Source organism: Amphibalanus amphitrite, unplaced genomic scaffold (assembly GCF_019059575.1).
Source record: "Amphibalanus amphitrite isolate SeventyFive unplaced genomic scaffold, NRLGWU_Aamphi_draft 000059F_arrow, whole genome shotgun sequence".
Lineage (NCBI taxonomy): Eukaryota > Metazoa > Arthropoda > Thecostraca > Balanomorpha > Balanidae > Amphibalanus > Amphibalanus amphitrite.
In genome coordinates, this window is record NW_024881555.1 from 22,075 (window position 1) to 42,590 (window position 20,516).

Here is a 20,516-nt window from a genome sequence, read left to right on the forward strand (position 1 = left end):
CTGTCCCGGTTCCGTGTCCTCGCAGTTAGACCTGGCCAAGGCCGTGTTCCCGCCGTGGGACGTGGCCCAGGCCCGCCGTGAGACCTGTCAACTCTCAGTCCCGTGTCCTCGCAGTGATTCTTGTCCCAGGCACATGTCCCCGCCGTGAGACCTGTTCCGGGCCTGTTCCTTGCCGTAAGACCTGTCCCAGACGTAAAAACGCTCTTGGAAACCTGGTCATATTTATCATTACACAATGCACAATTATAAATAAATAGGTACACTTCAAGGCAATACACATCAAGGGAATTTATTAGGTACACCATGGACTACCAATAGTTCTGTATAGCTTTTGGAACACGCTGCATGCCATTAACTATTGAGACCATCGTCGAGTAGTCTGCCTCAGCAGTATTTCCAGTCCATGTGTTTCGGCGGCCTGCAGGCCAGCGGGCACTCTTTTTTCACCGTTAGCGTGTATCTGGTGAACGTTGAGCCGACGAACTCTGTCATGTTGGCGCGCTTTGTGGGAAACGGCTGAGTGAACGGGTACTTGTTGCACAGGTAGCTGTCGTGGGACATGACGTCACGAGTTCGCACCATTTCCGGCCACAGAATGGTCTTCAGTAGGTGTTGGTCCCATGATTTCTGCAACAACACCGGATAACTATAGTCAGATGTATGTACTTTAAGACATGTCTTCTGAATGATGGACCTATATTTCAAAACGAACGGTAAACCCAGTCCTTCTCGACGTGCACAATTCGACGACGACTTTCCAGGAAGCGTACCAAGCATTATCGCCGGATAGGTGGGTAGTTAAGGCACTGTTTGTCGAAACAGGTCTACAAACGTAATGAAATGAGACGATGTGACTCACTTACCTTTCCATTGGGTTTAACTGTTTCGAGCATCTGCTGCCTGAGGATGCGGTACTTGTCGTTGTAGCGGTTCCACCCGCCCCACATGCCGGCCAGAATCTCTGTTCCGTGCCACGGGTGATCCCGCATTACGTGGAACGTTTTGTTGGACTCGAGCCACTCAGTCACAGCGTCGCGTTCTCTCTGAAAAGCAGTGCAGGAACCATGAATAGAATAGAATAGGAAATGTGACTATAAGTAAAAAAGTGACTTATAAATGAGTAGCTCGCAATAGCCCTTCCCTTCACCCACCAAAGCCTCTCTCATAATTAATACCGTAGAAGGCCAATGGTTGATAAGAGCCACCTGTCGGTGGGTGCTAACGACGCCTAAAACCCTAATTCGCAGGTTAGATGGGGGTTGGGTAAATTTTTATCTAGTGTACACTTTGTGGCTAATTTATAGAGCTCAACTTCCCCAGGTGGTCTAAATTTCACGAATCCGTTAGATTCCTTCTTTGACAGACAGACAGACAGACAGAGAAAACTTTATTCCAGATCATACTGGTCCATAAAAAACCCTTCACATCATAAAAACACACACACAAACACACATGCTAAGATTTCCTTTGATTGCATTTTGGCTGATAGTTTCCGTTCTAATGAAGATACAGCAAAATCAAATAACCATTAAAAGCATCAGCCTCTACAGCACATAAATGCGCATCATTTATCTGCTGTTATGTTACGCTTAATCTTTGTGTTCTGCTTGATTTTCTGTAACTTCTGTTCCGTACGTAACAAGCCCACGCGATTGTCCCCAGTCCGCTCGCCGGCGCTGCCTGTTGCTCGTCCGACCCTGTCGGCTGCTGCCGCCGTCGTTCTGCTGGGGGGGGGGCGCGTCCGGCCGGGCCCGCGACTTCTTTCGGCCGCCGGTGTGCTGCGGGCCGCCGACCGGCCGCTGCCGCCGTCTTGGACTGCTGCTGCTGCATTACCTACCGACTTGTACCCAACCAGACCAAGACCAGTCCTATCCTTACCAAATGTGCACACAACCAGACATGACCTACCTTGCCCTATTTTGACTAACTCACAGTGGTCACTACTCGGCTCCTACATGAACATACTAATGTTGCTCACCATGCACGGCATTGAACTCAATCCAGGCCCTACAGAGACGAAGCAGATCACGATTGCGCATATCAACATCAATAGCATTACCTCAGAAAACAAAATCGCTGAACTTGAACAATTCATTCAAACAAACGACATACAGATTCTAGCACTAACAGAGACAAAACTTGACAATTCGGTGGCTGACAGCCAGTATACACTAGATGACTTTCACCCGCCCATTACCAAACACAGAACGCGACATGGAGGAGGCGTAGCACTATATGTACACAAATCTTTTCCGGTTCAAAAATTGTCAAATATCGAGTCTGGGAATGAGGAATGGGTCTGGGCCAAAATAAAAACACACAAATTCACACTCATAGTCAGTAGTATCTATCTCCCACCTAACCTTCCCAGCGACCGACTACAAACCTTCTTAGACAATTTTTCTGAAACTATATGTAAGGCACAAACACATACACCGACGGCAATAATTTCATTGGGAGACTTTAACGCGGGAAACATTTATCTTGACCACCCTATCGCACAGCACAGTGGAACGACTCTATTTGACCAAAAACTCAAAGACACTGCGCAGACGTTAAACCTTTATCAAATTATTCAACAGGCTACCCGAATCACGACAAACGTAAACAACCTTAGAGACCTTATATTTACTAACAACAGTGAAATAATTCAACAAAGCGGAATACTATCATCATTTGCAAACCTAGATCATTTTCCAACATTTGTAACACTTGACTTTGCACGACCGACATTAGACAACGACGATTCTGTTGTAACTATTTGGGACTACCAAAACATGGACATACCACTTTTAACTAGGACACTGACTGACACTGACTGGGAAAGCATCATGAACAAGGACATAAATACCGCAACATCAGAATTTATTACTTCTTTACACAACGCGGCGGCAGCAGCAATTCCAAAAATTAAACTGAAACGCAAGAAAAATGACAAATACTGGATAACATCAGAGCTGAAAAGAACCATACGTAAAAGGGATAGACTGTTTAAACTAGCAAAGGAAACGCAAACTGAAAGTAACTGGACGAGATGGAGGTGTCAACGTAACTTAGTCACAGCAATAAACAGACGGTTAAAAAACGAGTACATGCAAAGAGAGGTGCAAAAGTTATTGAACGATAAACAAAACCTACACAAATATCATAAAACACTTGCCTCAATAACAGGGAGAAAACAAAATAACACAATTCCACCACTCCTCGGACGTGACGGCACAATACTAAACGACGAACAAGACAAGGCGACATTACTAAACGAACATTTTGCTCTACAATCCACACTTGACATATCAGACACACGACTTCCACCGACAACTACCGCAAACATGACTCCGATACCAGCCCTCGACAACATTACGACTGACGAACATGAAGTACTTCAAATACTTAACTCTCTAGACACCAACAAATCTACCGGACCAGACGGCCTTCCCGTAAAGTTCTTAAAACTAACAGCACTCCTAATTGCAAAACCACTGTCTCAACTATTTAACAAATCATTAGCAATAGGCATTTATCCAGACGAGCTAAAAAAGGCGAACATCAAACCAATTTTCAAAAATAAAGGTTCCCCTTCTGATCCAACTTGCTACCGGCCCATAAGCATATTATGGGCCATTTCTAAAATTTTCGAAAAAATTGTATACAGGCAAATTTACGGACACATTACAGAACATGACCTTTTGACAGATAAACAAAGTGGCTACCGCAAAAAACATGGCACCGAACTTCAACTTCATTACTTAACACACAACCTATATAAAGCTTTAGATACCGGACAAGACTTCACGGCAATATACCTAGACATCTCGAAATATTTTGACAAGATCTGGCATAAAGGATTACTATATAAATGCGAAAATGAATTCGGAATTTCAGGAACACTTCTCCACTGGCTAAAATCTTACCTTAGTAACAGATTACAACGGGTACAAATTCGAAATTCCTTTTCTCAACAACGCAAAATCAACGCAGGATGCCCCCAGGGATCGGTACTTGGACCTCTTCTAGCACTAATTTATCTAAACGATCTATCAAAACGCACATACAACGACATTTTATTATTCGCAGACGACACCTCTTTATATGCCTCCCACTCACCAGACACACTACAAAACACCCAAACGACCTTACAAAGAGACTTAGACGAAATTTACAAATACGGACAAGACTGGGCCATTTCATTCAATTCAGCAAAAACTAGTCAACAAACATTCTCACTTAAAAAGTCACACCAACAGCCGACACTTCATTTTGCTGACACTCCTATACCGAAAGATGAGACTCATAAACACCTTGGACTGACATTTTCCCACGATCTCCGATTCCACGAACATGTAAACAAAATTATAAGCAAAATAAACAAAAATACCAGCCCATTATATTCAATTGCAAAATATCTTCCTCGACATATCCTAGAACAAATTTACAAAACGTACATTTTACCTATTTTTGACTATTGTGACACTGTGTACGACGGACATATCACTTTAAGAGACATTTCTAGACTGGAGACGTTACAAAACAGAATAGCGAGACTGACGACTGGGACCCTGTTTAGAACACCATCTGACAAACTACGCACCGAATTAGGATGGGACAAATTGACAACCAGAAGACAAACACATCGATTGACACTCTATCACAAATTAAGCAGACCTGATAACCACAATATTCCAAATTATATCTCAACTATCATCCCACGTACACGACAATATGACATAAACATGACACTTCGAAACGCTAGACACCATACTTTAGCTCGAACCCGGACAACAACACATCAATGCTCCTTCTTTACTCTCACAGGAAAACAATGGAATACACTGCCAGAGACCACAAAGCAATTGCCCCTCTCAGACTTCAACAAGTGGATCAAAAAACATTATTCGGCATCCAAACCACCCACATATTATTCACACGGAAGCAAAAATCTAAACATTCTTCACACCAGACTAAGGACTAACATGACACAGTTAAATTCTCATTTATACAAAATTCAGAAAACTGACTCTCCAGCTTGTCTGTGCGGTTTCCCTCAAGAAAGCACAGCACACTTTATCTTATCATGCCCATTATACACACGACAAAGAGACGAAATGAACCAAAATATATCCCGAAGCCTACAATCCAACTTTATACTTCAACCTAAACCATCCAACTGGAAATCCTCCTGCACGGCTCAGGCCTCGACGGTGTCGGCGGTCGGGCGGTGGCACGCCACTTCCAAAAATTTATACAAGATACTCACAGATTCTCATGCGTTTTCTAACTTCATCCAGGGACCTGGCCGGGCGCGGCCTCCTGGCGGGGCGTGCGGGGGCGGTGGCTGCGGGCGGTGGCCGGCGACGGGGCGGCGGTCGGGCGAACTTCTGACTGAGCGTATGTTCGAAGTATGAGAGATGATGAATGTGTTCAGGCGTGTACGTATGTTGTATGTAAGTATGTTTGTATGTATGTGTATGTATGTATGTGTATGTATGTAAGTATGCATGTATGTGTGTCTGCGCTAGTATTATACATATTTCCGGTGCACTGCATCACGAGAGTTGGCACCGAGATTTAAGCCCTTTGGCTTTTGTGCCTCCTCTTATTTTACTATATATTATGCGTTTAATTTGTATTACCAATAAACAGTTGGAATGGAATGGAATCAGGCGCTTACACATGATTTTTTTTTTTAACGCGGGGGGGGGGGGGGCTGGCACGACCCTCAAACTGGGTTCCCCATGCCAAAGGGCCCCAGGCCCCAGCCGGAAAGGTTGCCCTATGAGGTTATATTTCGGCTGGCTTGAAGCTCGAGCTCTTGTCAATGCGCGGTTAGCCCTCACCGGGCCAAGAGGAGGTGATGCACCCCCCCCCCCAAGGTTTTTCGCAAATATAACGTAAAAACGCGGCGCGTAATTGAACATACCGTTTGCGACAACTTCTCGGCACCTTCCCTGAAAATTTCAGGTTTCTGTCATTTCAGGTCAGGTCGCCAGGTCACCAAAACCAATACAAGGTCAGGGTAAAATGGGACTATATTAGCGGCAACGGAATCGCTGACTTTAGGTATCGTTAAGACTTAAGAGCGTAAGAATCGTAAGACTTAGGGCCATACAAATTCAGACCAACTTGGGGCAGCCATTTGACACGTGTCTTAGGAGTTTTGTGTTCCATTGACCTCAGGTCAGGTCACAAGGTCAAAAAACCGGTACATGGTCAAAATAGCACTGACAATGCGCTATTTTGTCAATGAAATCTGGAGTTGTTCATCGATTTGATTCAAACTGGCAGGATATGCTACGTTCACCGAGTTGTAAAACCTACATCCAAGTTTTTCAAGTTCGGGTGACCCGAGGTCATCTCGAGGTCACGACAAATTTAAGAAAATTTGTCTGAATAGCTCCAATTGTAAAAATATGCTCCATTTTAACGTTTTTGTGTTGTTTTAGCTCCATTAACCCGCTCCCCGCTGGGGGTCCTGGATTTCCACGCCCTGCTGGGAGGGGGGGAGGTTTGAACATCCCCCTTCTAACTCGGCTCCTGGGCCACGTAGCGATACGGGAAAGGCGAGCTTCGAGAGAGCGTCAAAAATAAGGAAGAAATCACCTCAGTCACTTTTTTTTTGGTCAGGTCAAAGATCAGATCACCAGAGGTCATTGAAGGCCAAAATTCGCCGATTTGTAGGTCAGATTTCGACACTTTTCAACAAATCGACGCACAGCTCGGAAACTGATTAATAAAAGCGCATTTGATAGCCCTATTAACGCGCTTTCTGAATAGTTCTCTCAGATTTGACCTACCGTCAACGGTTTTGCCTACAGGGGGCAAAACTGCCAAAATAGCCGATTTTTTCTGAAACAGTTTTTCTGCTATAGCTTTTGACTAAAACCTTGCACCAACTTTCTGAGCTTTCTTTTGCCAGCATCGTATTCCACTCGTCAAGACGCGTCGAATGAACTATCATTTGACTTTGAAAGGTCATCTTGAAAATCTGACCTCAGGTCAAGGTCATGACCTGACCGGTAAGAGTCAAATTGCATATCAGTCGATCTGCATCGCCGAGTCAAACACCACTATGGTTTTTTCCATCGCTCTAGCATGCCTCTATCAAAAGTTACGCGAAAAACTGTCAGATGCCTTTGTTGACCTCAGGGGCATAAAAAGGGGTCACGGGTGCCATTTTCATGTTCAGTGTGTCACTGTCAAAAATACTAATACTAGTAATTCAGTGTCTATTGACTTCCGTCTAAAAGAGGCGACTTTCAATTTCTCCCATTGACTTATTACGGAGCGAGCGAAGCGAGCGTAGTCTTTCCCACATAACGGAAAAATATGAGTATGAGCGGCCCGGCCCGGCCCGGCCTGTAACGCTTTTGCGAGGCTTATATCTCAGCAACGAATTGACCGATTTACATGCGGTAATTTTTGTAGGGTAGCTTCATTCCTTCTACCAAGTATGGGACTACTCCCGATGCATGTGGGTGCCGCCTTATGCACATGCCTTCAGCCTTGTGCAAAACGAAGAGGTGTCAGTTTTGTAACAATTGCAATATCTCGGTAACTACTGGGCCGATTGCGCTAAGAGTTGGCATCTATGTAGGTAGGCACCCACTAGGCAGTGCATATCCATATGCCACAGTTGGGGTGCTGCTGCACTTGCGCACGTGCAGGGGTCGATTCCAGATCTCGAGAACGGCTGAACCGATTGCGCTGAAAGTTGATACAAGTTAGGGACCGGTTAGTAGTGTGCCGCGCAAAAGTCAGTTATGACCCATTTTGCACGTGCACACGTGCAGGGTGCCGCTTCCAGATCTCGAGAACGGCTAGGCCGATTACGCTCAAATTTGGCACATCGCTAGTGACCGGTTCGAAGGTTGCCGTGTACAAGTCAGTTGGAGGTACCCCCTCACAATTTCGCACGTGCAAGGTTCACCCTCTCGCTCGCTCCGTTTGTCGCCCTCCCCCCAGCAAATGTTCAAACACCCCCTCCCCCAGCAGGGCGCGGGTTAAATGAATTCGGTGTTTGTTTGCCGAAAAAACGCTTAGGTCAGGTCATCTGAGGTAAAATGAAAAAAATTGCTTTTGCTAATGCACACAATGAGGCTAGACCTTCAAAAATGGTGTCCTTGTGTTCCTTGCGATCAGCCGAGTCGAATGATATGCGATATGATGCAATTTGGTTAACTTGAACTTAATTAATTAATTGAAGTTCACTTAATAATGAGGAAAATTTAAAGTTCACTTAAACTTGTAACAAAGTATATCATTTGATGTGCACGGATGTGCTGAGTTCACTGGTGCTTTTGTTTTTGCTTTATCTTAATTACGTCAAATGTTATAAGCGAAAAACTTTTGACTTGTTTTAGAGAATTTTTTTTACAATTTTTTACCCCCTAAACCCCCATAAATATTGACCTAGATCTACCAAATTTACACAGTCGTGAAATCCTCTATGGACCCAACTACCCTGTAAATTTGGCGTTCCTAAGTGCCATAGAAGCCAATCACCAGGGGTAGGGGCGTACCACCCCCCTGGCCGTCCGCGTTATGAAAAAGGCCCTGGCCTGGCGAGGGTTAAAAGGACCCTTCCACCTTTAACAAAGTTAATGATTTGGCATACAGGTGATGTCCCGTAGTTCAGAAATATCGAAAATAAATATCTACCAAATTTCACCGAAAAATATTCACTGATTTTCAAGATATTAGAGTTTATCTTTTGCATACTTTTTGGGACCTCTGCTATTCCTTCGATCGACGTCGTTTGGAAGTAATAATTTGGCATCCTAAGACTGCGGCAAATGTTGCATGCAAATCAATATATCCCACCACCTTTTACCGATGGTTTTAGTACCAGTATAACGCCTTTTGGGGCGAGTAACGGAGCGAGCGAGAGGGTGAGCCTTGCACGTGCGAAATTTCGAGGGAGTACCTCCAACTGACTTGTGCGCGGCACCCTACTAACTGGTCTCTAGCGATGTGCCAAATTTGAGCACAATCGGCCCAGCCGTTCTCGAGATCTGGAAGCGGCACTCTGCACGTGCGCACGTGCAAAATGGGTCCCAACTGACTTGTGCACGGCACCCTACTAACTGGTCCCTAACCGTGTACCAAATTTGAGCGCCATCGGTCCAGCCGTTCTCGAGATCTGGAAACGACCCCTGCACGTGCGCACGTGCAGCAGCACCCCAACTCTGGCACATGGATATGCAGTGCCTAGTGGGTGCCTACCTACATGCCAACTTTCAGCGCAATCGGCCAAGTAGCTACCGAGATATTGCAACAATTACAAAAGTGACACCTCTTCGTTTTGCACGTGGCACGTGCATAAGGGGTCACCCACATGCATCGGGAATAGTCCAATACTTGGTAGAAGGAATGAAGCTACCCTACAAAAATTACCGCATGTAAATCGGTCAAGTGGTTGCTGAGATATAAGCCTCGCAAAAGCGTCCGCACGGCCGGCCGGCCGGCCGGCCGCTCATACTCAGAAATTTCCGTTATTCTACGTAAGACTCCGCTCGCTTCGCTCGCTCCGTAATAAGATTTAAAGATCGTTAGATCTCCGCTGACGTCACAAACTCTAAGGGAGCATTCAAATACATTATCCTCTTAGAATCTGAAAACTGCAGGTTTGAAATTTAATATCTCCGAATTAAAGCAGTTCTTGATGTTTTTAGTGCCCAAGCCGGTAATTGAAAGCCAGGGACCCCAATTTGGCTATCTCAACTCAAAACCATTGTTAAGGTGGGATGGTCACTTTAAACAGCTGGTTTCATTTTCAAACCATTTAGGTATCAGGGCATCGCATGGAGTTATATGGGCCTGCTTGGGCCGGAGATGGTCCTGCCAGTCTTTTCAATTATTATTTCAGCTTATTTTTAGACGGTTTTCGGCGATCTTAGGATTAGGGACCCATTTGAGGACCATTTGAGACGGGGTCCCCAATTCGAATGGGGGTGGGGGCACAGGCCCATGTGCCCAACCTTTGTGTGCGCCCTTGATGCACATCGATTGATACATGGCATTTCTCATGCGTTCTCTACATATCTTTGAAACACAAACTTTCAACTTTGTGTGAACGATTAAGTTGAAAACGAAGGACGTTTCATCGCGAAGACCAGCCGGCGGCTGCCTTTTCTGTGTTCTGGAGTAGGTGACTAAAGGAGTACTTTGTCTCACCTGCGTCAAAATGGAATCGAGGTCCCGTATCAGGAACCGCTCGACGGACTCGTCGGCGATGACGGCGAACCGCCAAACCGATCCCACCTGGCTGCTGATGTCTCCGATACCGGGCAGCTGGCGCACGTCACAGAGATCCACACTCGGAAACCTATAGGTAGGGGAAAATGAACGTAATGCACATGCCATTCTTGTTAACAGCTCCAGTTTGTGGTCTTTTAGGGGTGACGATAGAAACTATATTAATATAATAAATACATGATATATAATAAACAATAGATAATCAAACCGATCTTAAAAGCGACTTATCTGAAGCAATTCCAGCCGTTATCTAGCGTTAGACGGCGTACCAGCTTTGAGGCTTGAGCGCAATTGGCTGCATGCCGAGTTGTGACATGGAGGCGGCCTCTGCACGTGCTCAAGTGGAGGCAGCAGAAGCATCTCTTACTGGCAAGTGACTTCGCAGGCTGTCTTATTCCATTCTGTGAAGTTAGCTTTGCCATCGTGGAAGACGCGCATTGTCCAGCCGGGATAGAACTCGAGGGAGCGCATCGCGTTCCGCTTGACTCCACTCAGGTAGGACTTGACGTCAGTCCCATAGAAGCTGTAGGCGAGCACGTTCTGTCGCGCGCCGCGCCGGTCGGCGGTGGGCCCGCAGTTGGAGACGGTCGGCTCGGGAGGTTCGCCGTCCTCCGGCCTCCGCCACGGCCGGCAGGCGCACGGGCACGCCTGCGAGCAGTAGACGGAGCTGAGGGGCTCGCTGCCGGCACTGAGCGGCTCGCTGCCGGCGCTGAGCGGCTCGCTGCCGGCACTGACCGTCTCTCTGCTGGAGCTGACCGTCTCCCTGCCGGCACTGAGCGGCTCGCTGCCGGCACTGCCCAGCAGGCTGCGGAGCTGACTGTGGGCGGCACTGCGGATCTGACTGTAGTGCTGCCCCAGCGCGGCTGGACTCATGTGTCCGGATCCGGCCGAGTGCAGCAGCAGCATGGAGCCGGCCAGCAGCGCGACCAGCAGCACTGTGGTCCGGCCGCTGAGTCTCTGCGGCAGCCTCCCCACCGCCACCGGGATACGGAACCCACGACGGTCATGGCTCGAACTCTGCCGATGAAGAAATCTGTGTCAGGCTTCCGATGCATATAAAAATTTCTTTGATGAACAGTGATAGCCCCTTTTTGACGCCTCTTTGTGACTTCACAGTACCACAAATCAGTAGTTGCAGACCTACGGCCATGGAAACTTTCGCGTCGTCGTCCATTCGCATCCATCTATTAGACGACAGGATGCATGGACATCCTGTCGTCTAATAGATGGATCGCTGAAAAGTAGATATGTATAATGCGCACATATGCAGTTATTTAACCCTCGCCGGGCCGGGGGGTTGAGACACCCCCCCCCCCTCCATAAGGGTTTTCGCGAATAACGTAAAAACGGCGGCGCGTGCGCCGCTGAATTTTGCTAACCTCTGCATTACCTTGCACCATTTCAGTTCTCTGTCATTTCAGGCCAGGTCACCAGGTCACTAAAACCGGTACAATGTCAAGGTTAAATTCGACTATTTTAGCGGCAACGGAATCGATGAGTTAATCGTTCATATACTTGCCTAAGCTTAACCCGCGCCGGGCCGTGGGGGGTGTTTGAACACCCCCCCCCCCTGCGGTTTTTCGCAGATATCTCAAAAACGGCGGCGCACCTGTTTGTGCATCTTTTCCGCACATGTTGTGAAAATTTCAGACCCAGGTCACCTTAGGTCAGGTCACCAGGTCACGCCAAGTGACCTCACCTCAGAAAAAATAAGAATGCTCGTCATAGCTATACCGATTGATCGATTGCCTTGAAACTTTCAGCGATTGATTAGAGCAACATTATCTATAAAATGTATATCTCGGAATTTTGATATCGGTGACCTAAGGTCAGGTCAATTTTGCGACCTCTCCATTATAAGTCAATGGGAGAAAATTGAAAAGCGTCTGTTTTGCACGAACGTTATTCTAGACACTCTCAAACATCGAGATGTAGGTAAAATGGACTCACTGAACCGGAAAATGGCAACTGTGACCCCTCGTTATGTCCCCGAGGTCATCTCAGGTCACGAACAGAATCTAACAGTTTTTCGCTAATAACTTCTGATAGAGACGTGCTAGAGCGCGGAAAACGCCTTAGATGTGTTCGGCTCGACGTTGCGGATCGACTGATATGCAACATGACCTTTTCCGGTCAGGTCATGACCTTGACCTGAGGTCAAATTTTCAAGTTGACCTTTCAAGGTCAAATGATAGTTCATTCGACGCGTCTCGACGAGAGGAACACGATGGTGGCAAAAGTAATGTCATGACTCTTTTGAGTCAAAAGTTATTGCCGAAAAAACGTTTTTCGTAAAAACGGCTATTTTTGGAGTTTTTGCCCCCTGGAGGCTAAACCGTTGACCTGAGGTCAAATCTGAGAACATTACTCAGAAAGGTCTGTAAAAGGGCTATCGAATGCGCTTTTCCGCGGCGCTGTAGCTCTATCGGTTCCCGAGATAGCCGTTGGCAGTTTCCAAAATGTTGAAATAGTGGACATTTGACCTTTGGTGACCTCTGGTGACCTGACCTTTGACCTGACCCAAAAAATGACCGGAAAGTTTTCGTCCTTATTTTGGACGTTCTTTCGATTGCCGCTTACCGTGTGTCGCTACGTGGCCCAGGAGCCGAGTTAGAAGGGGGTGTTCAGACACCCCCCCCGGCCCGGCGCGGAATCTCAGAGCACCGGCCCGGCGCGGGTTAACTATATATCATAACTATATTTCCCTAAACTTGACCTGCATTTTGTCAAGATTTATCCCAAATCACTAAAGGTGTATCCTCATAACAATTTGAGTTGAACATCTTGCATTAAAGCAATTCCGAATAGCTTCGTAGCTTTGTTTCGGTGAGAGGTAAAAAAGGAAGTGATCTAACTGTGGGCTATCCTTACCATTTTCAACTCACTGCCGAGGGAGCCCACCACGTAATGTGGTCCTGGAGGTAGGTATGTACAGCCCACTGCTAAAATAATGTGCGGTTTTGCCAATCTCAGCAGATGGCTTTGACTGCCGATGTTCAAATACGGAGTGATCCAGGAGTAGATAGCAAAAGATAAACTTGCAGCTGCAAGGATGACGAGCATGTAAGCTACATTCCAAGTTTCATTATACATTGTGTTGCCATTGTAGTCTGGCAAATCGTTCCTAAGCAGAAGCAAAGTATAACCACGACTGAAACCACACATTGCTTCTGCGAGGGACTGTATGTACCTACATACCATTTGCTCCGTCAACCAAGGCCACCTTTCGTTATCGATTGCACCAAGTCGCGGCACCTGCACCGTCCACTCGCCACCCACCGCTCCACTACCCACACTCACCGCTCCACTGACACTCACCGCTCCACTGACACTCACCGCTCCACTGACACTCACCGCTCCACTGACACTCACCGTTCCACTGACACTCACCGCTCCACTGACACTCACCGTTCCACTGACACTCACCGCTCCACTGACACTCACCGTTCCACCACCCACACTCACCGTTCCACCGCCCATAGTGGCCGTTCCACCGCTCACACTCACCGTTTCACTGACACTCACCGTTTCACCACCCACAGCAGTCGTTCCAGCACTGACACCGTTCCACCGCCCACACTCACCGTTCCACTGACACCCACCGTTCCACCGCCCATAGTGGCCGTTCCACTGCTCACGCTCACCGTTCCACCACCCACAGCAGTCGTTCCAGCACTGACACCGTTCCACCGCCCACAATGGCCGTTCCCCCACACATGCCGACCTCTCCGTGACACATGCCAGCTGTGTATACCACACAAGGCAGCGTTCTCCTACCTTCTCTGAGTCAGCAGTCTCCGCGGCGGTCAGCTGCACGCGCTCCATGGCGCACCCGAGGTAAAACTGACGCCAGTGACGCGTCGCGAGCCGAACGGTCACGTGCACCCGGCTGTGACCGTTTATCAGCCCAGTTATCATCCAAAAGCTGACAGCGGCGTATTGAGAGGTCCGATTTTGGAGCGCTCATATAACTGTGCCATGTGGCAAGCTGAAGAGTTGTGGAAAAGGCTTAGCAAGGGGATGAAAAGAGGTTTACTGTTGATTCTCGCCGCGGCTATATTAGACGATCGCTCAGAACGATTCGAGATACCTACTGAGATCGAGACACCTGCTCTGTCATATGCCTTGAAAATATATACCCCATAGGCTATGTTTATTACGAGCGAGCGAGCGCAGCGAGCGAAGTGAGTCTTTTCAATATAACGGAAAAATCTCAGTATGAGCGGCCCGGCCCGGCCCGGCCCGGCCCGGCCTGTAACGCTTTTGAGAGGCTTATATCTCAGCAACCGCTGGACCGATTGGCCTGCGGTCTTTTTTGTTGGGTAGCCCCATCCCTTCTACCCCGTAATTGACTACATTTGATACATCTCAGTGACCGTCGTGGCGCGTGCCACGTGAAAAGTCAAGGGTGTTCAAGCTGTTTTGCAAAATTAGTGATTTTGGGAGGCTCATATCTCAGCAGCCGCTTGGGCGATTGGCTTGCGGTAATTTTTGTAGGGTAGCAGCATCCCTTCTACCAAAAATAGGATACTCTCGATGCATGTGGGTCACCCCCAGTGCACGTGCAAAATACAACAATAAGAGGTGTCAAATTTGTTCCCATTTTAATAACTCGGTAATTACTGGGGCGATTTCGCTGAAACTTGGCATACAGGTAGGCACCCACCAGACAATGCATTCCCATGTGTTGCGGTTAAGGTGCTACTGCACGTGCGCACGTGCAGGGGCCAGATCTCGAGAACGGCTGGGCCGATTGCGCTCAAATTTGGTACACGGTTGGGGACCAGTTAGTAGGGTGCCGTCCAAAAGTCAGTTTGGACCCCGTTTGCACGTGCGCACGTGCAGAATGCCGCTTCCAGATCTCAGGAACGGCTGGGCCGATTGCGTTCAAATTTGGTACACCGCTAGCGACCGGTTAGAAGGGTGCTTTGCGCAAGCCCGTTGGAAGTACCCTCTCGCCCTTCCGCACGTGCAGGGCTCACTATCTCGCTCGCTCGTTCTTCGCCCAAAAGGCGTTTTACTGGTTTAGAAATGTCTTTTTTTCAAAGAATTTTTGCGGGACAAACTGTTTGTTTATAGGTACAGGTCTCGTGGGTTTTAGCGGTAGGTTTTGCACCTAGAAAATTTAGGGCACTTCAGGCTATATCTTCGTCGTCTTAAGCCTTTAGTGTTGAGATGCGATCGACTTGTTGGCTCATAAGCCGGCCATGATCGTGTAAAATGGCTTCATCGTAGATCGATTAGTTTCTGAGACATAATCGGAAATGCAAAATGCAGAACCTACCGCTTAACCCGCGCCCTGATGGGGGCATTTTGCCCCCCCCCCCTGTGGTTTTTCTTAAATAGCGTAAAAACGGCAGCGCGCAGCGCCGCCAAATTTTGGTTACCTTACCGGGCATCAATTTGACACCTTCACACAAAATTTCAAGTCACAGGTCACCTCAGATCAGGAGTTATTGAGGTCAAACTGAGGTCATGTTCGAGTAAAAATGAGCAAAAAACATGACATCTTGAAACGCTCACCAATTCTACAGTTAGCAAGCAATTTTAAAGTTTTTTATGTGGTTGTGTAGAAAAAAACGGCACTACAAAACTGCTATCTTGGATTTTCGAAATTTTGGGATTTTCACCCCAAAAAATAAAAAAATGTTTTTTTTTTAGAAAAAACTCAAAAAAATTCCAAACAATTTTCGAATTTCGAAAAAATCGGAATAGGTACATGTCATAGTCCCTGCGCTCTTCGATATACATACCAAATTTTAGATCGATACCTCTTTTTTTGGCCAAGTTATAGCGAAAAAACTGCTAAAAATTGATGACGTAATTTTTTTGAACTCAATTTTTAGCAATTCTAGACCTCGTAGCGCAAAACAAAGACCACCATTGAACTCCCCGTGACGAGCTGCATCGAATCGGTACCCATTTTATGCAAAAATATCAACTTTGAAATTTGACCTAATTTAACCTGACCTTGACCTGACCTTGACCTGACCTTGACCAAAACGTGACCTAAGCTGGCCCAAAAGCCTGCTTGACCCACATTATCGCATTTGTCATGTAAAATGGACCATAAAACATGTATCACACGACACTTTCATATTATGACCCCCCAGTGACCTGACCTCTGTGACCTGACCTGGTATCAGTGACCTCAAATAGCAAAATATTTGTTTGAAGAACATTTTCCCATCGATGATTTTCAATAAAATGCATTTTACTCGATTTTACAACGCATTTCTTGAAATGCCTGTAAACGGTGAAAATTCGACCTTTGACCTGACCTGTGACGTCATCGGTTTGACCGAGGTCAATGAAATTGGGTCACAAGGTAGTTCCCCGTTGGGGCTATCCAACGCCGTTTACCGCTTGTCGCTATGTTGCGTGGTTCTCGAGATCTTAGGGGGGGGGGCAAAATGCCCCCCCCCATCAGACCGCGTTGCTCGGCAGACCCCATCAGGGCGCGGGTTAATCTCGCGAGAGCCGTACCTGTGCCATGGCAGCCCGTCTCTCCCTTCGTACCGGATATGAAGCCGCCGATAAATGATCCTTGGGTAGTTACTTATGAAATTAAAATGCAAAATAATTGAGCACAAGTAATGTGCATAGGAACTGGTCTAAAACATTTATGTGGACCATGTTGGGGGCTGCATTTATTGTTAGGGATCGGCGGCGAACCAGGTGCATGTGTCTGTCGAGCTGCAAAAATCGTCGAGGCGGCGGCGGCGGACCAGGTGTATTATGACGAGTTGCAAAGATAACAAGGCATCGGCGGCGGGGCCCACTCTTTTGGCCGACTTTTGGGCCATTGACCTGATCTGGAAGGTCAACAAATGACCTAGGACCTTAAAATTGGGTATTATCAGCTTCCTCTTGTCACGGGCAACACGCTTGTTTTTCCGCAAAACTGTAGCTTAATCAGGGGTCAAACGGCAAGGGGAGTCTGACGGACCCCCCCCCCCCCCCGCTATTATACGTTCGCGGCTGGCAAAGCACCATTATGGGCGAGGGTTAAAACTTGAAAATATTGGATATGCCTAACACCACATTGGACTCTCCTCGCAGACGCAGTAGTCATGGTCATGGCCATGGGTCATCAGTTATACGTGACGGACAGTTACCCCATGTTGAGCCTATGGCGATTTCGAAAAATTATTTTCAAATCAATTTTGCCAAAAATTTCCACGTTAGATTTTGAAAAAGTTCCAATATGTTGTGCACCGGGGTGTCGGCTACCACGTGGTATGGGTCAGATATGGGGCGATTGAAAAGCACGTGCCACGTGCAAACGTTTTGGGGTAACCTCCGGGAAAATCCGACATTGGCCAACTGGGGGTCCTATGGCGTGGAAACCACTCCACCTAGCGACACCAAATCAACGCAGCCGGTGAGCAGAGGAGTCCAGCTTGTCGCACTAGTGGTCACGTGGCGCACGTGCTATTGCACGTGCCGTGGCACGGGGTCAATTTTGGTGCTTAAATATACTAGCATTGTGAAATGCAAGGAATGGGGAAAATAGCCGTCAGGCCGTCAGATTTTATGATAGGGTCGATCTGAAAAAGGGTGTAGGCACAGAATGAAGGGGCCTAAAAAACTGCTATCTCGGATTTTTTGTAAAATGAAAAATTCAAAATTCTGCGGAAATTATATATTCGAAAGGTGAAATTTCCCTAAATTTTCCCGTTTTTCGAGTTTACCCGTCCACTGTTCAGGGACGGTGACACCGGCCGGGGTCATCTTTTATATGCTGATGGCCACGTCGATGGGTCATCACGTGGCGTGAACGGTGAAGCTATCAAAGGTCCGGCACGTGCCACGTGGCCACGTGTTTGAGTCGCGTACCTCCCAGATTATCGTGTGTTTGCCGATTTGTGGCCTTATAGCACGAAAACAGCACAAGCCAGGAACACTGAAATGGTGCAATCAGTGAGGGGACAAGTCCTGCTTGCACCACCGGTGGTCACGTGGCACACGTGCAAATCTGGGCACCTCCGTTGCGGACATATTTTATAGTGAAATATTGAAATGTACATAACTTTTTCAGTTTAAGTCCGATTGGGCTAGAATTTGGTGGGTGGATGAATTGTTAAGCGACATGAACGAATGCGCCATGTTTGTTGCAGTGCGCCACGTTTGTCTCAAAGCGCCATTTTTGCCGCAAAGCGCAGAATGTGCGTAACTTTGTCGAACATTGGACGATTAGGATGCGCTGATGGAGGGTTGGTTGCTTAAACAGCAGATATGAATGCACCACACTTGCCGCAAGGCGCCATATTTGTCTTAATGCGTCAGTGTTTGCGTTTTGCGGACGGCGTGCGTTTTTTTTGCGGCGGTGTTTGCGTTTTTTGTGTTTGCGTTTGGCGGCGGGCGGCCGTTTTTGCGTTTTTTTGTGGTGTTTGCGTTTCGCGGCGGGCGGCCGTTTTTTGCGGCGGTTTGCGGTTGGCGGCGGGCGGGCGTGCGGTGCGGGCGTTTTTTCGGCGGTATTTGCGTTTTTTTTGCGGTTTTTGTGTTTGGCGGCGGGCGGGCGGGCGATGCGGGTGTTTTGCGGTGTTTGCGTTTGGCGGCGGGCGGCCGTTTTAGCGGCGGTTTGCGGTGGGCGGCCGTTTTTTGCGGCGTTTTGCGGTTTGCGGCGAGCGGTCATTTTTTGCGGCGTTTTGCGGTTTGCGGCGGGCGGCCGTTTTTTGCAGCGTTTTTTTTGTGGTTTGCGGCGGGCGGCCGTTTTTTACGGCGCTTTGCGGTTGCCGGCGGCCGGGCGTTATTTGCGTTGTTGCGGTTTGCGGCGGGCGGCCGTTTTTTGCGGCGTTTCGCCGTTGGCGGCGGGCGATGCGGGCGTTTTTTGTGGCGGCGGTGTTTGCGTTTTTTGCGGTGTTTGCGTTTTGCGGCGGACGGGCGTTTTTTTGCGGCGTTTTTTGCGTTTTTTTTCTGCGGTTTTCGGCGGGCGGTTGATTGTTTTTTTGCGAAGTTTGCGTTTGCGTTTTGGGCGTGCGTTTGGTGGTGTTTGCGTTTGGCGGCGGGCGGGCGGTTTTTCACAATTAAAGTCCCAACCTTCGGATCCGCAGAGCTGTTCGACAAGCGCTGCCCGGGCCTTATAGGTCAGCAGTCTAAGCATGTAATTAAAGACGGCTTTGTTTACTTACCATCTTTATTACATATTCTTGAAAACTTGTGGTTTTGAAACTTTTGCAATGAGGCTGACATTACTATTACTGTGTCCTTTGAGCTCAGTCAAACCGTTGAATTTTATCATTATTATTTTTTTGTCAGCCGAAATTTCTGTGGCAACGGGTGGATCAACTTTGATACATATTTCCGGCTGACCCTGGTGGTTCAAGGACGCGAGCGTCAAAGTTGTTTTCGTCGGCGACAACGCTGCCAAACAACGCTGAACAATGTAGATCAGTACGTACATACCGGAAAACCAGGGCGACACTTTCTATTTGTGGAAAACCGCGACTGTAAACACAAGATACATATCACACACATTGGCGCTAACCAACAGGCTCCCTTGCAATATCGTACCATGCGTTATAACAATCGCTTGCAATACGCCTGACAATGCGAAGCGTTTAGCGCGGAAGTGACGAAGGTGTTTCTACCTGCACACTCAGCACCATTGCTAGTTAACATGTCCTATATATGAGCACGACCTCACTCACCTCTACTGGTGACAGCGTGCTTGCGGTAGCGAAGGCGGTCATGCAGGTGGAACCTTGGCCGAGCCGCTTTTCGCTCCCCGGATGCTGCCGTCACGTAACGTACTGTGCGTTCCAGCGCGGTGTTGGTGACCGAATATCGATCGACTAGCAGCGGTGTTGGAACGGCTTCCAGAGGGGGACGTCTTGCAGGTCAGCAGCCGGTATAGAGGACAGGGGTTCAATGACAAACTGCGCCTGACAATCAGCTCTGTGATGTCACAGCATTCATAGTTCATACAGGTTCTTTCCTTTTTCTGGAACTGCAGTCAGCACTGCTGCATTTGCTGAGCGACACGTGTACATAAGTGTAGACTGCTGCATTAATAGGTACAGTCCAAAGCAGAAGTAATGTGGGGTTTCAGTCATGGGTATGTTCTGCTTCTGAAGCTAAGGAACGATTAGCCAGACTACAATGAAACTTTGAATGTAGCTTATATGTATCGTCACCCTTGCAGCTGCAACTTTAGCTATTGACATCTTCTTTTCGATCACTCCGCATTAAACAATCGCCAGTCAAAGCCAACCGTTGAGATGGGTAAAACCCTACATTACTTAAGCGGTGGGCTGTACATG

General features: G+C 47.6%; 1 protein-coding gene across 2 annotated transcripts; it reads right to left on the minus strand.

Annotated features, from left to right (window-relative positions):
* Nucleotides 1-202: 202 nt before the first annotated feature.
* LOC122378466 lies at nt 203-14,114 on the minus strand. Of its 2 annotated transcripts, none has more exons than XM_043359559.1 (5): nt 14,029-14,114; nt 10,619-11,268; nt 10,171-10,321; nt 864-1,043; nt 203-627 (listed from the first exon to the last, which is right to left on the minus strand). In XM_043359559.1, the coding sequence occupies exons 1-5, from the start codon at nt 14,074-14,076 to the stop codon at nt 385-387; spliced, it is 1,272 nt and encodes a 423-aa protein (XP_043215494.1). In that variant the 5' UTR covers nt 14,077-14,114; the 3' UTR covers nt 203-384. The 2 variants fall into 2 exon arrangements, with proteins under 2 accessions (XP_043215494.1, XP_043215495.1); XM_043359560.1 differs by lacking the exon at nt 14,029-14,114 and adding an exon at nt 13,896-14,000.
* Nucleotides 14,115-20,516: the final 6,402 nt, after the last annotated feature.

Bases quoted from the DNA above. Each gene is read 5' to 3' on its own strand.
- LOC122378466 (XM_043359559.1), bottom strand. From the start codon at position 14,076: ATGGAGCGCGTGCAGCTGACCGCCGCGGAGACTGCTGACTCAGAGAAG. The intron at 1,044-10,170 runs GTGAGACAAAGT...ACTGCTTTTCAG, and splicing joins TCGATTCCATTTTGACGCAG to AGAGAACGCGACGCTGTGAC. The intron at 628-863 runs GTAAGTGAGTCA...GTGTTGTTGCAG, and splicing joins CAGTTAAACCCAATGGAAAG to AAATCATGGGACCAACACCT.